Genomic DNA, 25,388 nt, shown 5'->3' with positions numbered 1-25,388 from the left:
GGGGGCTGAGGAGGGCTGAGAGGGGCTGAGGAGGGCTGAGAGGGGCTGAGGAGGGCTGAGAGGGGCTGAGGAGGGCTGAGAGGGGCTGAGGAGGGCTGAGAGGGGCTGAGGAGGGCTGAGAGGGGCTGAGGAGGGCTGAGAGGGGCTGAGGAGGGCTGAGAGGGGCTGAGGAGGGCTGAGAGGGGCTGAGGAGAACAGGGGGCTTAAGCTGAGGGGGGCTGACAGGAGCTGAGGAGGGTTGAAGGGAGTGGGTGCTTGGGGGGCTGAGGAGACCTTGAGGTGGGGCTGAGGAGACCTTGAGGGGGGCAGGCACCCGAGGAGCTGAGGGGAGCTGGAAGTGTTGACAGGAGCACTGAGGGGAGCAGGGGGCTGAGGGGAACAGAGGGCAGCGGACTTGTCTCTGCAGCTGGTGCATCCCGTTAGGAGGCAGGAGGAAGGCAGGGTAACCCCCTGAGTGTCCCAATCCCCTCTTGGCTTCCCAGCTTCTGTGGCTGGCTGAGATCACTTGTGTGAAGCCAGGCTTGTCCGCGCCCGTGGCAGGCGCTAGGGATACAGCTCGCTGTCTTCTTCCCTTCAGAGCTGCACCAGCAGTTCCTGTCCTCGTCTTCCCTGCCAGCTGTATGTTCCCACCCCACGGTTGTGCCAGCACAGCTGTTTTCATGGGGCTGAATCGAGCCAATGAGCTGTTCTAGGTTAAAAATAGCTCTGCAAAAGAAAAAGCGTATTTTTACCCAGAAGAGTTCACTGACCGTGTTACCGCAGGGGCCTGCAAACAGAGAATTGCTTAACTTCCACTGGTGCCACAGAGGAATGTGGATGTGTGCACGTGGACAACTAAGAATGATGTCTATAAGGATGGAGCAATATTTAACCATTTTAGATTGTTCTCCAGGCTATCCAAGTTCCAGAGTAAAGTCTTTAGAGTCTGGATAAATGTGTATTGAATTCTGTTCCAGCTCTGCTCAATTCTGAGAGCTTTTTCCAGAAAGGAATGTGTTTTTTCATCTGTGTGGCCTCCATGTGGCAGCACTTGCATAAACATAACGTTAGAGCATAGCTGTCCTTAACTGTGAGGGTGCTGTGTTCCTGCCTGGCTGACAGCATCTTTGCTTCCTTGTAGGATGCTTTGAAGCCGCGTATCTCTCATGAACAGGACTTTGGTATCCTGTCAGTTAACTAGGCTTGTATCAACCTCGACAATATCCCAATGAGAAAATATTCTGTCTTACAGGTGGGAGGCTGCAGTTCACCAAATACATAGGAAAACACCAGGTGCTTGACTTCTGCTTATCTGATGGTTTAACAAATGAACATCCTTCCTCTGCTGATCCCGTTCTCTCTCCAGATGGACTGTAGGTAGGAGCCAGTCATAATCTATTTAGAACCTAGTCCTAGTTTCCCTGGTGACATGTGGAGTTTGTTAGCCAGTTGCAGAAATAGCACACTTCCGTGCTCAGTTTTTTTCTCAGATTTGAAAAGCTGCAGATTCTTGTTGAGGGCCCAGGCTGCTAGGAGAGTTAAATCACAGCAGCAAGAAAGCACGTCCATTCTGGTTAGTGGTTCAAACAGACTTCAAACAAAACAAAACTTTCTTACAATGGTAAAATTCACTGTTTTTCTGACTTCTGCTAGACACTGTAAAAAAAAGTCCCCTGTTGACTGAGGGCCTGCAGACTTTTATTTTCTTGTCTTGCAAGTCCCCATCTTTGTACCCCATCTCCCCATGTTTTCAGCTGAACCACAAAACTACAGGAGTTGGTGGAGGGTTTCATCAGATTTTCTGCTGCAAGCAGTTCGGAATCTTATTGCAAGAGTTCCCTCTGGTGGTCAGTGATGGGGAAATGCATAATATTTCCCTCCTGAAAGAAGCTCCTTTTGCTACTTTTATGTTGAAATAATTTCTTGTTCAATCACTCACTATCCTTCATTATTTTTAACAGCCTTTCCTTACTTAGGGCTTCTCCAGATAACAACCTTTTCCAAATTCATTTTTCTTTCCATAATTAACACTTATATTCCACTCCATTAACACGCCCTTCCACTCATCAGTAGGTTACTACCATTGACCCATCCCTTCTGCACAGAGGCTACAATAAAGGTGGAGCCCTTCTGCACCAACGTGCATTTCTACACGGGCCCTTTCACAAGCAGAAGATTGCAGTCTGAGCTGAGAGGCCAGACAGATCTTGGCCCTAGACTCGGAAGAATCCATGGTTAATAACAAGATTCTGAAAGAAGCTGTAAAATATCAAGAGAATATTCCACTCACCTACCTGGCAGTAAAAGCCCCAGTCCTGGTTTTCCTCTCCTGATTTGATTGTTCCTACCAGTCAGGCTAGGGATGATTTTCTCCTAAGGAGCAATAGAACTTTGGCAACTGATCTAAAGCCACAGTTTATCAGTAGAAAGTTTCTTGCTGAGTTCAATGAGCAAGTCTCGAAATCGTGCCAAGCAGAGGGGGTTGTAGTACGGCTGTGTAGCAATGGTCTGTCCTGGGCAATATTCACGGATGTTGAAATAAGGAAATGTCTGGGTTAATTAAAGGCTTCACCTGCACTCTAATAGCAGCAGTGCAAGGCAACCTGTTGTTACAGAATCTTGCCCCATCTATTACTTTGAAGGGTTAGTTTTGTAAATCTGGGCTAGATCACACATCAGTACTGTGTTCTACTTCTGAAATGAAAACTAAAAAGAGGAGAAGGTGCATGTTTTACTTTCTTTTCTCTATCACCTCAAGAAATGGCATTTCTGCCGCAGAAATGTTTCCTCTAGCAATTATTTCAGAATCTGCTGCTCACAGTGGGTTTCGATGTCCTGTTTACTACTGGTGTTCACATTATATGTACGGGGCCTCTGCTGTAACCATTCACATCTGGCTTGGAAGTGTCACCTGTGCTCGTGGTTCCTGCCAGATGCTGGCTATGTGATGTCAGCCACAAAGATAGCTCTGGCAAATGCAACTCAAATTAACTATTCTGAAAAGATCTGTGTGCAGACACTGTTAAAAATAAATAAGCCTGGAGTGCGTGATCAGTAGCAAGAAGATATATTAGTCCCACTGGATTATGTATAATGGAAGGAGCCTTTTTATTACCAGAAGCAAATTTTGTTCACGCCATACTCAAGATTTGCTGTTGAATTTTACTGGGAAGTACCATCAATTCAGAGAGAAAGTGACACAAAACAGAGCGTGCTGGAGGGGGTTGCTTTGAGAACTTGCAGAAGTGAGGAACGGAGCAGTCTGAAACTGAGCGGGGTCACACAGCCAGAGAAATATTAGGAATTCGTAATGAAATTGGCTGGCTGGGAATGCCAAGTGGGGTGATATTTGCCAGGTGACTGAGCTGAGGAAGTGCAGCTGTAGAGCGATCGGTTGTGGTGTTACGCCACAGCTGGGGAAATGCTGCTGCTGTTGGAGTCAGGCGTTGGGATGGGTTGTACAGGGAGGTGGTGGCATCACCGTCTCTGGGGGTGTTCAAGGAAAGGTTGGACGTGGTGCTTAGGGACATGGTTTAGCAGGTGACATTGGTAGTAGGGTGATGGCTGGACCAGATGATTTTGAAAGTCAAACCATTGATAATCATTAAGATCCAACCTTAATGATTCTGTGATTCTATGTCAGCCGAGGCGGGAGCAAACCCTCAGCTCCATCACTGTTCTGGCCCCTTGTGTTCAAGGGGCGCAGAGCTGAACTGCAGGTAGCGATGAGGACTAGTGGAACACCGAACTTATTCCATGAGAATAATCAATAAAATCGTGTGGTTTATTTACCACAGTGCAAGGATGGCCAGAGGAGACAGGGCTTCTCTCCTGAAACACCCCCAGGAGGGAACGAGAACATGTCCAAGGGAACAACCCAGCCAAGCACAGACCGATGGGACCTCCCACAGGACAGAGAGGAGGAAAAACCCGACTTTTTTTTAAGAAGCCAGGTCATTTTTATAAAAAACCCTATAGGAAGCAGAGCCTGCTGTAGCAAGCTCCGGACCGTGCTCTCCCCCCGGTGGCACCGAGGGGCGTGAGGAAGAGGAGAAAATGGCGGCTCGGTCCTCCCGCTCCCCGTAGCCCTGGAGGGCCGGCGGCGCCGCTCTCTCCCCTCATCTCTATGGCCCCCAGCGCGTTGGCCCCGAAGCCGCGGTAGCTTCGGGTGGCGCTCTATCCCCGTTTTGCCGTCTCGGTGGTGGCTCGCGGTGCCGCTCTGTGCCGCGGCGGGCCCGTCTCGGTGGCCGGGCTGAGGGCGGGCCTGGCGGAGCCATGGCGGCCGTACGGGGCCTGCGGATCTCGGTGAAGGCGGAGGAGCCCCGCGGCCCCGAGCCCGAGCCTATGGAAGTAGAAGAAGGCGAGCTGGACGCTATCCCCGTGAGGCGCTCGCTCCGGGAGCTCCTCCCGGTGAGGGACGGGCAGGGGGAGCGAAGGAGGGACCGGCTCCTGAGGGGGGGCAGGGTACGTAGGGGAGGGGGCCTGGGGGGGCGCACGGGCGGGGGGCGGGGGGAAAAGGGGGCGACATGGGGTGTGTGTGGGGGGGGTTGGGGGTGTAGTGGGGAGAGGGAGCGGGCAGGGTGTGCTCGGGAGTAAGGGGGAGGGTTGGGGGGGGTGGGAGGGGGTTTTGGGGTGTTGTGGTGATGGGGGGGGGGGGGGGCAGGGTGTCCCAGGGCGATGGGGGCACCTGGACGAGGAGCGGGGGGGGCCGTGAGGGAGCGGGGTGAAAGCCTTGGGAATGTGGGCTCTAAGGGGTAGGTTTTGAGGACTACTTTTTCCATTCCTAGATAAGTTTTACTATGGTCGTGTTTAATACATAAAAGTGGGTCAGGGTTGATCTAAACTCTTAAGGAGGCTTTTGCTCTGAAAACGTGTGTGGAAAATGTTTTAGAAACTAATCTCTAATTAGCTGATTACCAACATGCCTGAGCTTTTACCAAATACGTGGCCTAAGAAACAGCACCCTGCTGCTGTACTCCCTTGTGCTCCATGAATCAACCATAGACTGTGATGTTTCTTTTTCCATTTTTAAAGTAACATGCTTATTTTGCTGTTGTCATCTTTTTTTTCTTTTTAATAACTATTCACATGTGGCAACATCAGAGAAAGTTTGACTGCATTACGAAGAAAAGTGTTTAGATTCTGTGTGCACTTTGGTATTTCTAAGCTGAGGCTGGCCTGCTTTCTAGAAAAAGTCCTTTGGCCAAAATAATTCTATTGCAGCACAAGGAGAAACAAAATGTTTACCCTTAGAAATAGCAAGACAAGATACGTTCTTCAGGCCACAAACCTTCACTGGGTGATGGTTCTGAGGGTGCCAGGAAGAAGAAGTCCCATTGTTCTATGTGCAAACAATGGAGGGTGACTGGTCCAGGACCTTTGTTGTTCATTGTGGTCTTGTGATTTCAGCAGTCCTCATTGATGGAAATGAGTTTTGTGAGGTGTTTTTTTTTTTTTCGCACCTCATTCTCAATATTTACTCTTTTAATTTGTAGGCATGTATCAAAATGGTAACGTTTTATATCGCTGGTTTTGAAATAATGGTAAAAAAATAGACAAACCACTTGTTTAATTGTGGCAGTGGTTTGATGTTCTAACTTCTCTTGAAACTGAAAATTGCAATTTGGAACTTCAGGAGTCAGGTATCTTCACAACATCACTGTTAAATTTGTTCATGTTTTACAAGGAAATTTTACCTGAAATGAAAATTGTAGTTAGGAAAGGTGTTTGATGACTTCCACTTTATTGCTGAGACAAAGTCAAAACCGTAGCAGACACAGATACAGGAACCAGCTATTGCAAAAGGACAGAGTTCTCATAGTAAAGGAAGTTGGGTTTGTTTGATGTGCTTTAACATTCGCTGATGTCAGTGAAGTTAAATGCTTGTTTACCTGTCTGTCTAGGGATGTAGCTTGGAGTAAGGATCAAGGAGAAGAGGATGGATTTCTCTTAGAAATGGCCAGATATTTTTAGTGTAGCAAGTAAGTTGCTTTCAGTGTTCATTGAGATTTCATTGCTGTTTTGCTTTGTTTCAGGACACTAGTAGGAGATATGAAAACAAAGCTGGAAGTTTCATTACGGGAATAGATGTAACATCCAAGGTAATTTTTGTCCTATGTTTCTTTGAAGTGTTTTAATTATCCTACAGGAAAGGAGGAAAGACTTCGTTTCTTTCCTGAGAGGTGCAGAAGCTTACCCTTATGTTCAGATTGCTGGCATTTTTCAATAACTAGAGAATTCTCCTTGTGTTAGTTGTGGTTGGCATCCAGACAGGTATCTCTTGTAAACTGTAAGAATTAATTTTGCAAATACTAAAATAATATTGCAAAACAAGTGCAATACGAGCTCTTTGAAATAAGTGAGATTTTTTTTTCCTCTTAAGGTACTGACAGTATTTCAGTATTCTTAAAAAATGAATTTTCCAGGTGGTGGAAGTGTTTGTTGAAACAGAGATGGGTTTTTTTGAGTATGGCCTCTGTACATTTGTTAGGGAGGGAAAAAATAATATGACTGTTCCATCATGGAAGCTGAGCATCAGTCCAGGATAGCTTGTTTTCCATGCATCTTGATCCCCATTGCGTTGCTGGATCTATGTTAAAAGTATGATGTGGCACAGGTATGTTTCAATGAATTATTTCTGCGTTATGAAACATACAGATCTCCTCCGAATAATTAGCATTATTAATATAGATTGTTGCTGTCTGGTAAATTGTATTTTAAATACCTTGTCCTACAGCGTAACCTGTTGGGAATGCTGCTCTGATTCCTGTTTTGACTGCATTGTTTTGCATTTTACAGGAAGCAATTGAGAAAAAGGAACAAAGAGCAAAACGCTTTCATTTTCGAGCTGAGGTGAATCTTGCCCAAAGGAATGTAGCACTGGATCGGGACATGATGAAGAAAGGTATGAGTTTATCCAGCAGTCAAGAAGGAAAGATCCCTTTGTTTACTTTCTCACAGGTCCTTGTCTTGATTTATACTGTAATATTTTCTGCATCCCCAGAGGTTTTCCTAGATCGTTACCAAGAGAAATCACTTTTTTCCTATGTCTGTATATATTATACTACTATAGTAATGACTATTTTAATGCCATTGCTTTTTAAACTACTTCCTAACAGTTACTGTTTTACTCCTTGCTTTAACAACACCAGAAAATAAAACGTTTTTATGTACCTTATTTACTGTTTGGCAATGGCACCTGGTGTTACCTGTCTGAGATTTGTTTGTTGGCCCAGTGCTGCTTTAAGAATCTTTAAATTCTTGGAAAAGGCCTTGGGCGCTGTTTGTGTACGAGCAAAAGACTCAGTGTCCCTTGCATAGTGAGATCAGATTCTGTGCTGCACACACGGTGAAGACGGACTGATTGCACGTGTGCTGTTAGACAGCAAGCTGGATGTGTTGGAATATAAGCAGATCAGCTGGGAGATGCGCACGAAACAGATTGGCATTTTTGGCATCCGGTTGGTTCTCAAGGCTTTTTTCCAGCTGGCTGCTAAGCCGTGGCCTGCAACATCAGATGTGTACAAAGCCCTTCCGCTTGTACCATGTCCTGGTCACGGGCCTAATTAGTATTCTGTCTCTTCAGTACTTCTTGGAAGTACTTTGGTAGCATTTAAAAAAAAAAGTTTGTAAAGCAGTTTGAAGTTACTCAGTACCTTCAGCTACTGTTGCTGGTAATGTTACAACAACCTTTCTCCCTTTTTAATTCTCAATTAAGCTTTTGCATTGTGGAATAATAATTCAAATTCGTGTTTTAGAATGGTGTACATCATGCTTTGCTTTTATTAGTTTCCCTTTAGCTTATTTAAAATGTCCGCTTTATAAGCCTATATGTTTTGAATGTAAAAGCTTGCTCCATAGAAATGAGTGTCGGTTTTGTATCTCTTCATCTTTATAGCGATTCCTAAAGTGAGACTGGACACAATTTACATTTGTGGGGTGGATGAAATGAGTACACAGGACATCTTTGCCTATTTCAAAGAATATCCTCCTGCTCATATAGAGTGGTTAGATGATACATCATGTAAGTAAATGGAATCTTTTGTCTGTTATTCTTTTATATCAATCATAGCTGTACCTCGAATGTCTTTTTGGCTTTTAAAGTCACTGATCTTTGTCTGTCTCTGTTTCCCTTTCATTGGCCTTAGCCAAAAGAAATTTAGAAGGCAAGAATTAATAGCATATGGTGAAAATCTAGCCCACTGTCTGGATGAGTGTTTAGAAGAAAAAAAAATCTCATTTAAAAATGACACAACATTTTTCCATTACTCATATTGCTGACGTATGAGGAGACCAAAAGAAGTGCATCGGTAGCTGGAAGTGTGGCTAGCGACCAGACTGGCAGGGCAGGAGAGTCACCAGTGAGGGATGTGAATGGAGTTCATTACGAGTGAAAGTGGTACTCTTCAAAATATGATGGTCCGATAGACAGAATTAGGAGCAGTGAGTGAAGCTAACTGGTACACAGAGACGGAACAAACCATGTAGCTCTTAGGAAAACAGAATCAAGGAAACATCTGATGCGGAAGGTTTTGTTGACAAACTGAAATTATCAGGAAGGGACAGGATAAAATAGCTTGCCAGTCCTGAAGTGGGAAAAATGGTCAAAAGTGTTGCTTACGTTTTGACATAAATAACGTGTCTGCTTGTAAGCCTCACAGAGGGTGACATTCTGTGAGAAGATTACTGAACTGTATGCAGCTAAGGAAGTCAGTATGGTTTAGGGCTGGGAAGGAGCAGGCTTGTTGCCATATTTGTTTAGGTCATTCTCAGAGAGAAATTAGTGGGTGGAAGAAGGTGGCAGCTGAATGTGATTTACATATACTGGAAAAGGAATGTGAATTCACATAGCAAGGGCTGTTTTAGGGAGTATACGTGCAGTGAGACTACCAGAAAGATGTAAGTTATTGACAGTCATTCTTTCTTTAGTGATACTGAAGACTGTACAAGAGCTGTTTGCTACAGGTGGGCACTGAATCGTGGAACTGGAAGGCTTTAAGAATGTCTTGTGGCTAGAAATCCTGTAAACTAAATAATAGGACAAAGAAGTAGGAGCTGTTTTATTTATAGATGTGGCTGAAACATGAAAGTTAGTAGTGCAGTTCCCTGGAATGATCATGAAGGAATTGTGTACAAGTGCAAGACAAAAGTTACAGTATACTACAAAATATTAACTTTGAAGTCCGTGTGTGTTACAGCTTGATACACTGCCACAAGCTGACAGAACATTTGAATGCAATGAGCCCTGGGTAGACAATTGCAGTAAAGAGCTACCAGATGAACCTGTGATAATGCATGAACTAGCCAAGTGCACAGCTTAACATTTAATATCTGAGGCTGTATTTATAAGTCTGTGATCCTTTTTCTTAACTGTTACATGGGTGAATTTAGTGTGAAACCAGAGCAAACTTGCAGAGCAAAAATGTGAGCTTCAGAACCGGAGTGATACTTTACCCACTTATAGTTAAAACACATCAGTTTTAGCGATCGATTTTCATACTGTATTGGAGTTAGCATGCTGATTAGTATAGTATTAGTATATATATATATTGGTATAATATTAGTATAATCAAATAATTATTAGAGTACTGTAATATCGCGTTGTTACACTTAGCTGCAATACGCTCTGATACGAAAACTACACTTGATGAAAATCTACAGAAAAAGCAGTAACTTTTCAGCATAGATTTGTGTCACAGCATGACAAATTTTAATGTTCCCAATTGAATTCCATCTCAACATGTCTCGGTACAAAAGCATTCTGTGTTTCAAACTGGTGAACGTAAAATGGTAAATGCTTTGAAAATTTGGAGATGTCAAGAGCAGGTAGGCACGCAAATGAAAAGTTATTAGCCAATTATTGAAGTTAGTATCTGCGTATTCACCTTGTAAATCCTGACTGTTCAAGTAATTTCAGAGAAAAACTTTTATTTGGGGAAACTGTATATAGTTTTCTTGATATTTGCATACATTTATTGCTGTCATTTCCTGACTTGTTTAAGGGTAAAGCAGTAAATGACATTTGTTGTTGTATTTGCACTGAATGCATCCTGGCAGAAAGCTTTTGCTCAGCTTGTTTCTAAGCATTTTTCATTCTTTCATTTTCAACACCTACAAAATGCTGTTAATTGGCCTAATAAGTTGTAAGTTTTACTTTAGTAGCATCTGCTGATATGTAAGACACGTACATGAGACGTACTGAATCACATTGTTAACCTATGCACACTGTAACCTCTTTGAAATGCTTGAGCAGTTTCTCCTATTTTCCGTTTTTTTTTGGGAAAGATTAACAGAATTCTGCAGTCAGGTCAAAGGTGCTGTTAATTAAAAAAAGTGAGGTCAGGGCTTATTTCTTGTGTTGTTTTTGTTGTTTTTGCTTTAATCACATTTGTGTGCTAGCACATTCATGAAATGCACTGGCCCTTATTCAGTATCCTAATGTGCTGTGCTCAGGAAGCAATGTCTGATATATATGGTTGTGCATTCCAATGATTTTGGTTTTGATCAGTTGTCGTGCTTTTTGTAATGATGTGAAAGCTGTATGTCCCCCAGGTTACCAAGTGTGCTAAAGAATATGAATTCCCCTGCAAGAGATATATCTAATTGCTTTTTTGTCATGTCATTATATAAGACTGTTTCTGAACTGTTAGTAATTTCCCTCCAGTAAGGCAGTGTATGTGACTGCTTGTTGACACAAACTGCATTTTGTTTTTGTATATGTTTCTGTATGTATGTCATAGGTAATGTGGTCTGGCTTGATGAAGTAACAGCAACACGGGCTCTAATAAATATGAGTTCCTTGCCTGATCAGGAGAAAACAAAAAGCAGAGAAAACAATGAAGAGAAGACAGCTGAAAAAAACAAGAAAGGTAGATGAGATATGCATATATAGACATCATCTAGTTAAATCAATGAAACTTTAAACTTGTGCTTGGGTACTGCGTAATCTAAATTACTGAAGGAGCTTCTATCGTGTAGTTTCAGGAAAATGTATTCTGCCACTTTAAAAAAGGCTTTCATCTTGGAAACCTTTTGAAGAAGCTGCTTCTTAAAAGGTGGGTTGGAGCTAGACCAAAAGCAGTAATTCAGTCGATACTGAACATGTTAGAGGCAGGGTCATATTCAGATGTGATATTTATAGTGATACATGTTGCACAGAAATACGTCTGTGTGATGTGCATGCAAAGGCAGTAGAAGGATGGGTATTGTAAGTGTGGGGGGAAAAAAACAGGTCTAAGAAAATATCCTGTTTTTGAAACACCACAGTTCATTCCTTTGCTTGATACAGCACCATCTTTTATGTGTACCATTCACGCTGATGTGCCAATGTATCACTTCACCACTGTGTATATCATCTCTAAATTTGACCATTGTACTTTCAAGAAAGAAGCGTACTGAAAGGTCAGTTACAAAAGAGCAAAGCAGCCAACGTACAACTAAGTGTTGCGATAAATCTGGAATCTGAATGCCTTGGTTGCAAATTCATTTTAGAAGTGTAAATAGAAAATCAGGCTTTTGCTGCTTTAGGACTGTTCTGCTGTTAGGACAATGTGATAAATTGCAGTGGTTCAAAGTACTGTACGAGAGAGTACAAAGCAAAGGGAGATGTTTTATTTATTAAAATAAGTCTTCCACAGATTTTGCTTAAACACACTATATTAACAAAATGCAAGTGGCCAATTTCTCTATCTTGTATTTGCAGTGCTACCAAAAGCCTTCTTATAAAGTTTGGGTTTTAGGGCTTTGTTAAACTTGTGGATAATTCTCACTCACTCCATTTTCTTCTTGTTGCTTTTCTCTACAATGCAGTGGCTCCTCAACCATCCATGTGACTTTAAAATATTGATAATGCTTCAAGTAAGACTTGTTACAAAGTTTTTGGAGATTAGTGAATGTCTTTTTAAATGCAGCATAAATACATGTATATTAATCTTGTTGGCTACCAGGTACATATTACACCATCATTACAGCGCATCTCAAAATAAAAATTGTCTCATCTAAATTCCTCCTACGTAAACTTATTCACCTGCTCATCTGGAAAAGCGGGATATTGGATAAAGTACAAACTGTTCAATCACATCTTAACATGTGAGCTGCATACAGATATATTGGAGTAATCTGGCTCAGTTACATTCCTTTGTTTTAGATAAGAATTTAAGGGCTGTTTAGGGAAGCAGGAGGCTAGTCTTTACAGTGAGAAGTTTTATCATTAAAAAAAAAGTGTTTGAATGCTATCCTCAATAGATGACAATTCATTTTTGAATTTGGCTAGTTTGTCTACCTAAATTCTCTTTGGAGTCAGTTTGGTTAATTGTGCTTAATTTTTCCTTTGGACTTGGGTACAGTTGTCAAGATGTTTTTAACAGGTGCTGCTCTCTATTACAAGTTGTTGAGCCCATTGTCAGATGGGGTTAAGATAAGCAACTCTGCAATGTAAAGGAGTTTTTTTTTTTTAGTCTTGAGTCTTTGAAGTGCTTTGAGATCTTTGCAGAAGAAATTATATTGTTAGGTGTTGTCCATATTCACTTTTTTTTTTTTGAGGACTGAAAAAAGTAACAATTTTTCTCACTGTGAGCTAATACGTATAAATAAATATATATATTTTTTTAAGTGCTGAAAAATCTATGCAAACATCTCATAGTATAAGTAGTTCTGGAAGTGTACACTTTTCTGTTAGCTATTCGACTTCAAAATTAAGTCACCAAGTGGTTTTTTTTCCAGATCTCAGTAAATTTAAGCTTTTGAGTAGCAAGCTGGTCCACATTGTTAGTATTGGATGCTTGCAGGTACTTGCAGCATTTTAAAAGGAGGCTGAAGGAAATGGGATTTGATAGCCCTTGTGCAATCTTGCTCTTGCTGATCTCTATCATACTTTGAAATGCAGTACAATTTCATTTGCTTTCAAATAAGTAAATTTATAATCCACGTGTGCTGCTTCAGGCACTTATCTGTACAGGGGCTGTCTGGTTAATGTTATTCATACGTGCTTCAAATTTCTGTAGACGTTCACTGTTTTGATTATTCTCTAGGCTTCACAGAAGAATGGATAACACCTTCAGTTTGATTTCAGAGAATGTAGGTAATAATAATCAAATGCAACTGGAGCACTAAAATGGAGATTTTTTTTCCCAATTATTTTCCTCTTTAGGAAAACAGGAGGAAAGTTCTGATGATGAGGCAGAAGAAGGAGAGGTAGAGGATGAGAATCCAAGTGATGTTGAGGTCAGTATGGAAAGGGTAAATACTATTACGGAAGTTTGTCTCTAACTTGTGTAAAGTATTCATAACGTTACAATTTTAACCATTTACGCTTGTAACTCTCAATTTAATTATCAAAGTTAATTAGATGGGGAAAGGACAGGAAGCGTGCGTATGCTGTTGGTGAGACGAGCGTTGTATTAGAGTGTTTTGTAAATAGATTTTGAAGACTGGTAGGGCAGCCAGCATTTAAGAGCTAGACTGGCTTCTCTTTTTTGCTGTGAGAAGGCAATGGAAAGCAATAGGCTTTCAGTATAGAAGGCAGTGCATAGAGAGAAAGAAAGGATTTAGGCTGCCCATAGATATGTGTGGGAATCAGCAAACACATTGATGGTGAGTAAGTAATTTAATCTTCACTGGTTGAATATATATAATAGGTGTCATTAGTATTTTCTTTAGGAATGGCTCAGTGAACATTCATACATATGATGGAAATCTGAATTTTGGTTTATATAAACAGATATAAATGGAAAAAAAAAAGCCTGTAAGTCATTGTTTGAGGGCAAGAGAACCTGATAGTGTAACCATTTACATATGAAACAAACAAGTTATTTGTCACTGTTCAAGTTGTACTATATTTTCTACATTTGAATCAGTAATATAGTTTCATTTGAAAGTTTATTGAATGTTAATCTGAGATAAGGTTATGAAGAAAGAGATGAAAATATTTTAAATATTTTGGGCAAGTTATTTTAAAAATTCACAGTAGTTTGTCAAAAAAGAAAAAGTTCACCTGAACAGAATTTGGAAAGTAACTTAACTTAGTAATCAGTTGATTGCTTCTCTGTAAGCAATCCGTTTTCATTCAACAGTAATTTTGTTTTTGAGTCCAAAATACCTTTTTTGCCCCCAAAGTTGGATGCCCTGTCCCAGGTAGAAGAGGATTCTCTCCTGCGTAATGATCTTCGCCCTGCCAATAAACTGGCTAAAGGAAACAAGCTATTCATGAGATTTGCTACTAAAGGTAAATGAGCAGCTTAACAAACATAAAGAATTAATTGCTTGTTGCAGTTTTATTTGTTGACTAATTAATGACTCGAATACCTGATTTTTATTTGCAAAATTGTTATTTTTATGATAATTTTTAGGCGTTAACATTTTAGAATGGAATACACATCTAATGTGTGAATTAAATCTAGTTCAAGTTTTATGAAGATTATTGTACATAAAATTTTGTCTTGCGCTCAGGGCATTTTTCCTGATACAATAGAACAGGTTTTATGATGCCCTTCTCCACGGAGGTAAATTTCACATTTTATAAATATGAAAATCATTTGAGATGTTTATGAGGTATTAGTGGAAATTGTTGCTAAATACAGTTGAGATATTAAATTATATTTATGAGTTAAATTAAAATGCATGTAATTTCTGGGTCATGTAGAAAATGACATATCCATAAAGGAAAGAGAGGTCAGCAATAAGGTAAGTTGAGCCTCCAGCAGTTAGAGTGGGATGTAATGCTCTGTTAACTGATACGTAGAAACTGAGAGTCCCCATGGAATTAAGTTTCTGGACACACATAAAACTCTGTGGTGCTAGGACAAATTTCAGATGAGGTATCAGCAAAATTTTATCCTTCATGAAAATAATTGAAGTAATGCTGTTCTGTAGGACATATTCAGTCTTTCGCTCTCTGTGTCTGACTGGATGGTTATTTATTTTTATGCTAGTATAGTAAGGTATATTCTAAGAGGGAAATATCCTAATAATTTATGTTTTTCCTTTCAGATGACAAAAAAGAGCTGGGAGCTGCAAGGCGAAGCCAATATTACATGAAGTACGGCAATCCCAATTATGGAGGCATGAAGGGGATTCTTAGTAATTCTTGGTGAGTACAGGATAGAGGAATTGGAACACTTCAAGTGCTCCGACAAGATGGTCCAAAACTGTTCTAACTTGTAGATTTTTTTTTCTTTTTAGTTTCTGTAGATATTTCTTAAGTGTATTTTTTTTTACAAAGCGATAATAAATTTGCAAGAGAAATATTTTATTGTGAAAGTAAATGTTTATATTCAGAACAGTAATGCAGAACAGATCTCTTACATAAATGTATTTGTCTGTTATTAGAGTGAGTGATAATTGCACATACTTCATCCAGGACTGAATACAGCTCATTCACCATGCCTTTTCTGTGACAGCAATGTCATTCTTTTTATGGTGTTTCAGGAAACGAAGATACCATTCACGACGAATCCACCGGGATGTCATAAAGAAGAGGACACTTATTGGGGATGATGTTGGTTTAACTCCTCCTTATAAACATCGTCATTCAGGTAATTGATGCCAATATTGATGTTTAATTGTATTGAATCATTTATTTACATTTTTTTTCTGCATTGGTTTTTATCTATGAATGATAAATTTCAGCTTACAATGATCGATATGTTTTGCTACAGGCTTAGTAAATGTTCCTGAGGAGCCTATTGAGGAGGAAGAGGAGGAGGAAGAAGATCAGGATATGGATGAAGATGACAGAGTTGTTGTAGAATACCGTGATGAACTGCAACCTTTCAAACAGTCTCGAGACCGCAGTGCAGCAAGACGATCAAGTGCAAGTGCATCTGATTCTGATGAAATGGACTATGATCTTGAATTGAAAATGATATCAACACCCTCTCCCAAAAAGAGCATGAAAATGACAATGTATGCAGATGAGGTCGAATCGCAACTGAAAAATATTAGGTAAAAGTTTCCTATTCTTTGAAAGTGTCATTTGAAATATAATCAGTGACAGTGCAGTCAAAGCTTAAAGACAAACTGTTGAAGCTGCTATTTTAAATCTTAATGTTATTTTGTAGTAGATGTTTTAAAGATGAAATGCAAAATACCGAAAAGCCTGTATCGGTCTTTTCTTTGCAGTTAACATATTGAAAATACAACTTTGTTTGTAGATTTCTGTATTTGGCATTATGATAATGTAAAACTCAAAGTGGAATCAGTGGACATTTAGGCAAGCAAGCACAATTAACCTCTTGCATTTCATAGCTGGGCCAACCATCCTCGGATGTATAATGACAAAAAGTAGTGTCTGTTCATTATGGGCATATTAACCAAAACTACATATATTGTAGGTAATTAAAATAACTTTAAAATGTATCCCTCTGGTAGTATATTACTATGGTTCATTATAATGTCAGGTCTTTTAACAATTCTGAAATTATTCATTTACTCTGAATTTCAACCCAGAGGCACAGCCTTAGAGATACAAGCTGGGTATCTGCATATCTGCCTTGTAATGGTTACCGAGGTGTTCGTGTGATTATTGTTATACTTCTGATCTTCTGATTCTGACCAAAAAGCATACTCTTAAAAGTTTTTGTTATTCTTACCTGTTTCTCAGTAGAGAAATCCTGATAGTACTGTTTTCTATAATTTTACTTACAAGAAGTTGTGAGAGCTATGTTAGATTTCATTTTGTTGAAGGGACTTTAAATTATTTTTTTTTAGGAATTCTATGCGAGCAGATAGCATAGCGACCAGTAATGTCAAAAACCGGATTGGCAGTAAAGGATCATCGGAGAAAGTTGTAGATGTAAGACTACTGTTAGAAGAAAAACGTCAGCATAATAATGGGCCGCGCCAGCAAAACAGCACTGTGAAATCAGGTAATTTGAAACCCTGACGCTCTGCAGAGTTATGAGTGGTTTATTAAAATGGATATAGTCATTTCACATTTGTCCTCTACTGTGACTTAAAACCTGAGGGAATTCTGTTCAGCAGCAGTTTCTGCATTTATACAGTTAATTTTTCCTCACTAAGGTACAGAGTTGGGGATTGCTTTGGGGGAAAATGAAATATATTTAAGTGAGTGACGTTTTATTTTTATTTAATTTGTTTGCCTTTGTCTACTTTCCCCCACTTTGTCCTTTTGATTTGCTTAATTGTTGAGGCAGAGATTCTGTATGACTCTATGGGAAACAGCACAAGAGGAGTCAGGTACGAACTCAAACTTGAGACACCAGCTACTTACGTGAAATAATATGTATAATGTGAATATGAAGGTATTTTTCAGTTGGCTGTCTTTTTATTTATTTTAAATTTTGTGCTTAATTTACTTTTTTTTTTTACTCCAGCATGTGTGATTTCAGCTATTTCTGACATACGTAGTATCCAGAGGATTATCTGACTGATGGGTGAAAGATACTCTTGTTTGTATCAATGTAATATAGAAGTTACATTACTGTATATTATGTTTCATGTACATTTTGTGCCTCTGACAAGTTGGCATATAAATCATGTAATTCCTCTTCATATTTTTGTTTGAACCTTTTTTAAGACTAGGCACATCAGGCTAAATCAGACAAACTTCAGGATATGAGATTCTTATCATGGATTAAGTGTCAGTATATTTAATATTCTTATATTCTTATTTTTATTCTGCAAAATATTAAGCAGTATTAGAATTCTAAAGCAAAATATCTATAATCTGAAAAGAATTACTGAAGGCCTAACAATTATCTCATAGTCCTACCTCATGCTGGATACATACATGCTGAGCTGCTGAAATAAATGCATCAAGCCATGGAATTACTGATACATTTTTGGTACATGGACAGAATATAACCTGAAACATTAAATATCAAATGTATTGCCAAGAAAAAAATAGTGAAATCTGGGTAAATTTTATTGCAGGCTTTGCCAAGACTGAAATCTGTGTATGAAAGACTTAATGAAAAGACTATAGAAAAGATGAAAAAAAAAAAAAAAACAGGACATCTGTCTAGTTCCGAGTTCTACAAAGTGTGCAATGAACACAAAATTAGCTGGCAAAACTTAGGTAAATGCAACATGATTTTTGTCATTTTAATCACTGAAAATATCCCTAGATGTGCGGCAAAGACTGGGAAAAAGACCCCATTCTCCAGAAGTTAAGCCTCCAAGTAGTACTTCTGCTCCTCGTCGAGAACCGATATCTGATGTACACAGCCGGTTAGGAATCCCTAAACAAGATGTAAAAGGCCTCTACTCTGATACCAGAGAGAAGAAATCAGGTTAGTTTTATGAGGAAAAGGTAATAGTGCAAGTATTTGCAGTATTATATTTGATTTTAGAGTGTAAGAGAAATTTCAGCTGAAAATTGTGAAGGATATTTAGGTGAATGAAATTAAAAAACTTAATTAGTACATGCTTGTTCTGAGCTTTGAAATCTAAATGTTTGCAGGCAGTTTAAATTGAGTAAGGTAACAATATTTTTCTGGAGGTATGGTTAAGAGTAGAGGAATACTTTAGAACTGTGGTCAAAACAGGGCAGTAAAACAAGTGCAATGAAAGCAATGGCACTTCAGACCTGTGTGTAGCACCCTCTGCAAATGGGAAACTGAGTGAACGAGACTGTACTGAAGCTCATATTTTAATTTCAACCACTGCTTCAAGGCACAGCAAGTTCCATACCAGACATTGTGGGAGGAGTACGAGGAGTTTAAAGAGATGCAGTAAATTGCTGTCATTTTTAAAGTGCTTGTTTTTCATCTAATTAGGTAATTTATGGACCCGATTAGGGTCTGCTCCGAAGACACAAGAAAAGACTTCAGATAAACCTGAAAACTCTGTGGCATCTCCAGAGGAGGAGGATTCAGAGCTCCAAAGGGTTTGGGGTGCTCTTATTAAGGAAAAAGAACAGTCTCGACAAAAGAAGAGTCGATTGGATAATTTACCCTCTCTACAAATTGAAATCAGCCGGGAAAGCAGTTCTGGATCAGATACTGAATCATGATTTTACACTTTGATCCTCAAGATTGTGACTCTGCACAGTGGCAAGATTTCCTTTGTTCAAAAGCTGAACACTGGCAAAGACTCTGCAGTGAAGGTTCCAGAAACGTCTCTGTTCCTTTTATACAAAAATAGATGCATATGCCACTAGAAACCTAAAGCAATCATGTTTGTCTGGAGTCTGTGGTTGGCCCTGTGTTACGTAGGGCGTTGTCATATATCTTTATTACAGCAAACCTGTAGTTAATTCTAGCCAAACACTTTTCCCCGAGCTCAGAATATAAAAAAAGAGGCAGAAATACTCTGTATTTTTAAGAAGACCTTTTTGTTCTTAATATTTTTAACATGGAATCTTTTAACAAAATATTTTACACAATTCATCCAAAGAACAGGGCATTTCATAGCCAACACCATTGCCTTGCCCTTCTGGCTCTTACCAGCACCTTTCCTCTTAAAGTAATAACAATAATGCTTCCTGGGTAGGCAGCCAGCGAGGATAAAGCATAAAGGGAATGTCATGTTCCCTTCCTTCAAAATACTGAATGTAAATCTAAGTTAAATGTTGCAGTACGGTGAAGTTTCGTATAGAATCCATACAGCATCACTGCTCTCAAAGAATTCTACTCATTTGTTTTGGTCATACTGTGTTCTGCTCTTGTAGGGATTGCAGTGCTCAAGACTGCAAAGATGGGTGTTGGAGAGAATCATGCAAATTCCCAAGGGTGCTTTGTTTTTGGTTACATACTGAGAAATCATATTTCTCTCATTTCAGCTGTATTGTTTTGAAGAAATCTAACAATTTAAAAACTTACATTTTTATATTTGTGAGAATTCTCCTGTTGGCCATGGTGAAAGCTATAGTGATGTTTTCCTACGTGCTGTTTAACTATACATATATATATATAACTGAAAGAGAAAAGGAAAACTATAGGATCACTGTCCCATGTCAATATTTTTGAATGTTCTTATTATATAGTACATGTGAGTGTGCACATGGTTGACTTGTTACATTCAGCTTTTTTATCTGCATACCCTCTCTAGATAGGTAAAATGTTTGATCAGAGTGCAGCTGCGATTTTTTTCTTCTGTTGCCCATGGCATACATTTTGATTGCCAATTCTGAATAAGGAATGATGATAGCACATCAGATTCAGCTGAATGGAACAGGTGGCAAAAACAGTGCTACATTATGACAGTCTGAAAGTGTTTGCATTCTCTTTGTGACTGTTCAGCCAGGAGAAGAGGGTGCTCGGGGGGGGATCTTTTCAATGTATATAAACACCCGAAGGGAGGATGCAAAGAAGATGGAGCCAGGGTCTTTTCAGTTGTGCACAGTGCTAGGATAAGAGGCAGCGAGCACAAACTGGAACACGAGAGGTTTCCTCTGGACATCAGGAAGCACTTCTGTGCTGTTCGGGTGACAGAGCACTGGAAGTTGCCCAGAGAGGTTGTGGAGTCTCCTTCTTGAAGATTTTCAGAAGCAGATGGGACGTGGTCCTGGGCAATGTGCTCTGGGTGGCCCTGCTGGAGCAGGGGCTTGGACCAGATGACCTCCAGAGGTCCTTTCCAGCATCAGAGATTCTGTGATTCTGTCCATATATCGTAGGTTCTATCAGTCCAAAATGTCTGTGAATATTTCTTCCCCATTCTGCTTTTTAGCAAACAATTTTTTCTCTCCCTGTGCCCCCCACTTTTTTTTTTTTAAATGAGTTGGAGTAGGTTTGAAATTTCACTAAAGCAAAGGATCTGCAGTTAACTTTTCTTCTTGGCTTTTTTATGGGTAAGAAAGCAGCATGTAAAATGAGAGACTTGAAGTGTTATCTAGTGACTGACTGGGCTTCATGTCTTTGTTTCCTTGTTTTGTGTCACCCTTGATTTTATATTTAATTATTGAATATATAAATATGGTTCATAAAAGTACTATGGAGAGTAAATGACTGCAATGTCTGATCACTGTAATAATTCATTTTAATGTGTGCTTTCATTAATATCCCTTCCAGAGCTTTAAAATGCTCCTACCTTACCCCTTTCTCAAGATCCTGATAACATTCATTTAACCAGTCTCTTTTTGCCAGTAAACCTTTGTGTTGTGTTACTGCTTTGAATCCATTACGGCCTTTCCTTTTTCTGAAAGGAGAAGGTAGATACCGATCGTGCTTCTGGTCTATGAAGATCGTCTTCCGCGTTGCTGTGAATCCTTGCATGTTTTTAAGCTCAGTAACTGGCTGTGGTCTGCTGTTAATGTTGCTGATAACCACTGTGTTTCTATGTAAAAATTCATATCTTGAGCCTGGTGAAGGATGGACTAACTGGTACAAAAGGTGGAATGGGAATGAATAGAAAGTCTCTTGAGCTGATATGAAAGATTCGAACTAATGGACACATGAAGGCAAGGAAAGTGGTGTAGGCAATGGCTTGCACTCTTGGAAGAGGAGCCATTAATACTGGTTCTGTCTTCCATGTAGCCGTAAGTACGCCTTAGAAATGCCTCTATGTTACTAGGGTCTATTGTGTTTATGGTTTGGGGAGAGGGTTGTGTGTGTTAATGAGAACACAGGAGTTTAGCTGCAAGAAAAATAGAGATTACCGTTGAAGCAAACTACAGAGAGGATTTTTTTTTTCTTTTGGTAACTGAGTGTTTGCCTGGTTTTGGTTTTTGATGATGTACAGAGAAGCCTTGAAAAGGCGTTTGCTGGTGTCAGGAATGCTACCTTTGGTCTTCCTTAGTTACCTGAACATGAATTTCTGTGTTTTGATAATTAAAAATGAGCACTGAATCTTTAGTGAATGTTTTTTCCTTAACATAGTTAACAAATCTGTTTGTCCTAGAGAGAGATTGCATAGAGAATTTTGTTGTAAGTCCCCTTCCTTATCTTTGTGGTCAGGGAACCACAAAGATTCCACCTTCGAGTAATTTGCTGTAGAAATAAATGTGCTGATGCTGAGAAGTGCAACCTATGTATTTTACTAGAATCTACCGCTTTTAAAAACTGCAAAAAATTAGAAGTTGGGCTTTTTTTTTGCAGGCAAATCTGCACCATGGAAGAGAAATATGTGTTTCTGAATTTGACGTGACTAGTTATAGGACCACACTAATGCTTCTCATAGAAAGCTTTTCCTGCCATCAAAAACAGGAATTTTGGTGCAGGGTTCACGTGAACATATCGCACAAAGGGGCCCAGCCTCTGTGCCTGCAGCTCTCCTCCTGGGCTGCCTCAACATGCTAGGCTTTTTCTGTGAAGAAGAATAAGTGAGCTAAGAGGGGAAAAACTAACTTATTTTCGGTTCAAGGTGGTGTTATAATGTGAGAACACAGCGAACACCTGTTTTATTCCCAATAATCACACTGGCAAACCCCCTTTTACTGGAACGTAAGTACCAAAAAGCCACTAGTGCAGCTTTTCTGAACAAAAGGGCTGCATCCCCCTGTCTCCCTGTGTGCAAGAAGAGGGGTCAGAGGCCGCTTTTGCCCCCCGCTGCCTGTTTTAGGGCCGCCCCCTTCCATGAGGGCCGTCCCCCGCAGAGCGCACTGCAGAAAATGGCCGCCCCCGGCCCCCCCCCGCCCCGCGGCAGCAGTGGCCCAGCCTTCACCCCCCCCCCATCAGAGTGGTGCGTCCCGAGCCCTTATAAGCGGCGGCCGCGGCTCTTCGCGCCCTTTCGCCCAGCGCGGCTGACGGCGTCGTGCGATCGTGAGGGGCCGTTGGGCGCCGCCATTTTACTCCCCCCCCTCCGGCAGTGGTGGTAGCGGCCGTGCCTCGTGGTCCCCAGGGCTGGGTCGGACCATAGGAGGCAGCGGCGGGGGGGAGAAGGGGCCTCGCTCCTCTCGTCTCCACAGGCCGCGCATGGAGGCGGGCACCGGGCGGACACCGGGCCCCGCCGGGACGGCTTCGGGGCCTGCTCCGCGGTACGTGACGGGGCTTCGGGGGGTGAGCGGCCTAGGAGGGGGCGGCCGGGGCGGCGGAGGCCTTCTGGGGACTTTTACCCTTTTTAGCAAACGGCTTATCCGTTTTTCCTTTTTTTTTTTTTTTTTTTAAATCTTTTTCCTTGTGTGCTTTGGTGTGCCAAACCCTTGCCATGGAGCAAGCGTTACAGCCTTCTAGTTGATGTTCTGTGGAATTTCATGTGAAAAACTTACCTTTGTGGCAAAAATGCTCTGGCAACTAGCCCAAGGGAAATGTCTTGAGTAAAAAATTGTTTGGGGGGGGGGGGGGGTGTCGTTGGCTACTGAAAGCTATTTGAGAAACATTTGGGTGGTTTTTAATTATTTTTAGTTACGATAAATGTGGTTCGATGATTTTTTGGAATTACTACTGAAGTGCACTGTATTAATGCTTGTTTTGTTTTTATTCCCCCAGCAGGAAGATGTCTTGAAGCAAAGAGTAAGTTAAAGTTTATTTTCTTCTAAGCTGCACCAAGTTGGTCAGAAAGTTCCGGGCTTTTCCTTATATTACTAACGATGCAAAGTAGTTAAATACAGGACTGTTAATTGAAAATAATCTCTAATAATTACAGCTTAAAGTTAGTTAAGGAAATAAAGCTGCTCAGAACTATTTTATGTCCCATTGAGCTAACAGTTAACACTTTTTATCGACAAAAGGAAAAATGTACAAGGAGTTAAACAATTACTTCAAGTAGTGGCATGCAAAAGTTGTTGGCTGTTGATGATGATACCCTTGAATAGGAAGTGCCGTCAGATGCGAGAACTGACGATAACCTTCTTATTTGTCTGAAATACAGCTACACGTGTGCGCAGTTTGATTTCTCTGGAAATTTGTCTGCTAGGACTAATCAGGTAATGTTTATTTGCTCTGCAGATGCCTGGTATTTCCAGATAAGCATGATGTGATTAGGACTGGGAGCAGGTAGCTCGGTGGAGCTGGCCCTAATGTGAAGGTAAGTGATGAATTTCACTGGACCCTGTAGAGCTTTATACTATCTAGAATCTAAGTTGAGAATAAATGGGTTTTATAGGTTGCCAAAAACACGAGAAGCAAATTTTGTAGGTTCATTCTCCATAGCTTGAATCAATCTACTTTCCCTCCTTTCTTCCTCAAAATACAAAGCCCTATGATACTTATTTCTAGGAATCCTTATATTTAAGTATAGCTTCTGGGTCTCTGCTGCCACGTATGCTAATGTCTATCAATTGATGTTACAGCCCTTCACAAGTCCTGGGAAAGGAAGTGGGACTGCAAGAGCAGGAGATTCTTTGGGGTGAGTTTAATCTGTATGCTCTTAATTCTTTGTGATGCTTTTTGGCTACAGTCTCAGAAAAGTTACATAATTGAAAACATTGTCATTGGACATACTTCTGTGTATTCTTATCTCTAAAAGTACAATTAATGAAATTCTAGGACAAAAAAAAAATGCTTTATTGAGCTAAAATACTAAGGGTAAATGGTATGAGCAGCTGTCTTCTGTACTACAGTTTTGCTGACAGCACTAGAGTAGACAAAGGAATAAAGGTATTCTGTTAGAAATGTATCAATTTATTTGTGGATATCATATGATGAAATAAACCAAAATTTGCTGGAATTACCGGCAGATTGAGTGGTGGTGAACAAAGGTTTTTCTGATGATATCTCTTATGGTAAGAAATAGATTAATAATTAGTGTTGTTTGATTAACTTATCCATGCTGTTGTATTACAGGTGTTCATGCTGAAAGCATGTTTGTCTGAGGAAGAAGGAATCCAAGGAAACGTGCATGTGAGCTCGGGGACTAGTCTGTGTAAACATTGCATATTTTTCTGTCCATAGACTTAAGAAAAGACAACAGTAATACTGTTACGATTACACACATTAAAATTCTCATAAAACCATCTTGGGTCTATTTTTATTACTTGACTGCGTACAGAAATGACTTTCCATTACACGACATGTTTTTGATAAACATACTGCACACTTGTGTGATTAGCTATAATATGATAAAGCAGCAGATGTATACACTGCAGTGTAATTACTGCAAATAATGTAAACAGCTTTTAGTTGCGTAAGCGTTCTATTTGGTGTTTGGTAATTTACTTGCTTTAAACAGTTTAAACAAATGATACTAATACTGCTACTGTAATTACTGTGGAGATGAGGCCTTAATACCTCTACAGCAAGAAAAGCAAATGGTACAATTAGGGCAAACACAACTGTTTCTGTAGCTTGTTCCAAATTTGGTGCTTATGCCTTATTTTTGCCTTTTTTTTTTTTTTGAAAGCCTAATACGGACAAAGAAAGTCTGTTTCTGTAGTAGCAGTATCCTAGCTGTGGTCCAATTGTGAAAAGTAATTTCCAGATGCAGAGAAACGGAAAAGAGATCCTCTGCAACTTGTTTGGTATCTTGGGTGTAACCGGTAAGAGTAAAAAAGGCTGCTTCTGTGATAAGTGCCTACTCTAGGACAGATGTACAATGAAGGTAGGTTAATGGAAGGCGTCAAGTTTGGGGAGAAATCT

The 25,388-nt window shown here is 40.3% G+C and overlaps 1 protein-coding gene and 2 non-coding genes across 10 annotated transcripts; all 3 read left to right on the top strand.

The window, feature by feature from the left end:
* Positions 1-40: 40 nt before the first annotated feature.
* On the top strand, positions 41-24,766 carry NCBP3 (nuclear cap binding subunit 3). 8 transcript variants are annotated; one of them, XM_048068018.2, is made up of 20 exons: positions 41-442; positions 578-618; positions 1,232-1,356; positions 3,777-4,443; positions 6,015-6,080; positions 6,778-6,883; positions 7,877-8,002; positions 10,719-10,847; positions 13,127-13,200; positions 14,092-14,200; positions 14,965-15,064; positions 15,403-15,509; positions 15,633-15,918; positions 16,684-16,841; positions 18,063-18,227; positions 18,714-22,849; positions 23,301-23,324; positions 23,760-23,838; positions 24,104-24,159; positions 24,597-24,766. In XM_048068018.2, exons 4-16 carry the CDS (start codon positions 4,255-4,257, stop codon positions 18,947-18,949), a joined length of 1,851 nt encoding a protein of 616 aa, XP_047923975.1. In that variant the 5' UTR covers positions 41-442; positions 578-618; positions 1,232-1,356; positions 3,777-4,254; the 3' UTR covers positions 18,950-22,849; positions 23,301-23,324; positions 23,760-23,838; positions 24,104-24,159; positions 24,597-24,766. The 8 variants fall into 8 exon arrangements, with proteins under 8 accessions (XP_047923975.1, XP_066835999.1, XP_066835997.1 ...); XM_066979898.1 differs by having other exon boundaries at positions 41-618; positions 23,304-23,324; XM_066979896.1 differs by having other exon boundaries at positions 41-618.
* On the top strand, positions 23,603-23,677 carry LOC125183271 (small nucleolar RNA SNORD49). Its single transcript, XR_007165014.1, has one exon. It is a non-coding gene; the product is annotated as a small nucleolar RNA SNORD49 (small nucleolar RNA).
* On the top strand, positions 24,450-24,523 carry LOC125183267 (small nucleolar RNA SNORD65). Its single transcript, XR_007165010.1, has one exon. It is a non-coding gene; the product is annotated as a small nucleolar RNA SNORD65 (small nucleolar RNA).
* Positions 24,767-25,388: the final 622 nt, after the last annotated feature.

This window comes from Anser cygnoides, chromosome 18 (assembly GCF_040182565.1).
Source record: "Anser cygnoides isolate HZ-2024a breed goose chromosome 18, Taihu_goose_T2T_genome, whole genome shotgun sequence".
NCBI classification, from domain to species: Eukaryota; Metazoa; Chordata; class Aves; order Anseriformes; family Anatidae; genus Anser; species Anser cygnoides.
Note: the sequence above shows the minus strand (reverse complement) of the source record. Positions and strands in the feature narration are given on the sequence as shown.

Coding starts and splice junctions, on each gene's coding strand:
- NCBP3 (XM_048068018.2), top strand. CDS start 4,255: ATGGCGGCCGTACGGGGCCTGCGGATCTCGGTGAAGGCGGAGGAGCCC. Junction 6,884..7,876: donor TCGGGACATGATGAAGAAAG/GTATGAGTTTAT, acceptor TCATCTTTATAG/CGATTCCTAAAGTGAGACTG. Junction 15,510..15,632: donor TTATAAACATCGTCATTCAG/GTAATTGATGCC, acceptor GTTTTGCTACAG/GCTTAGTAAATGTTCCTGAG.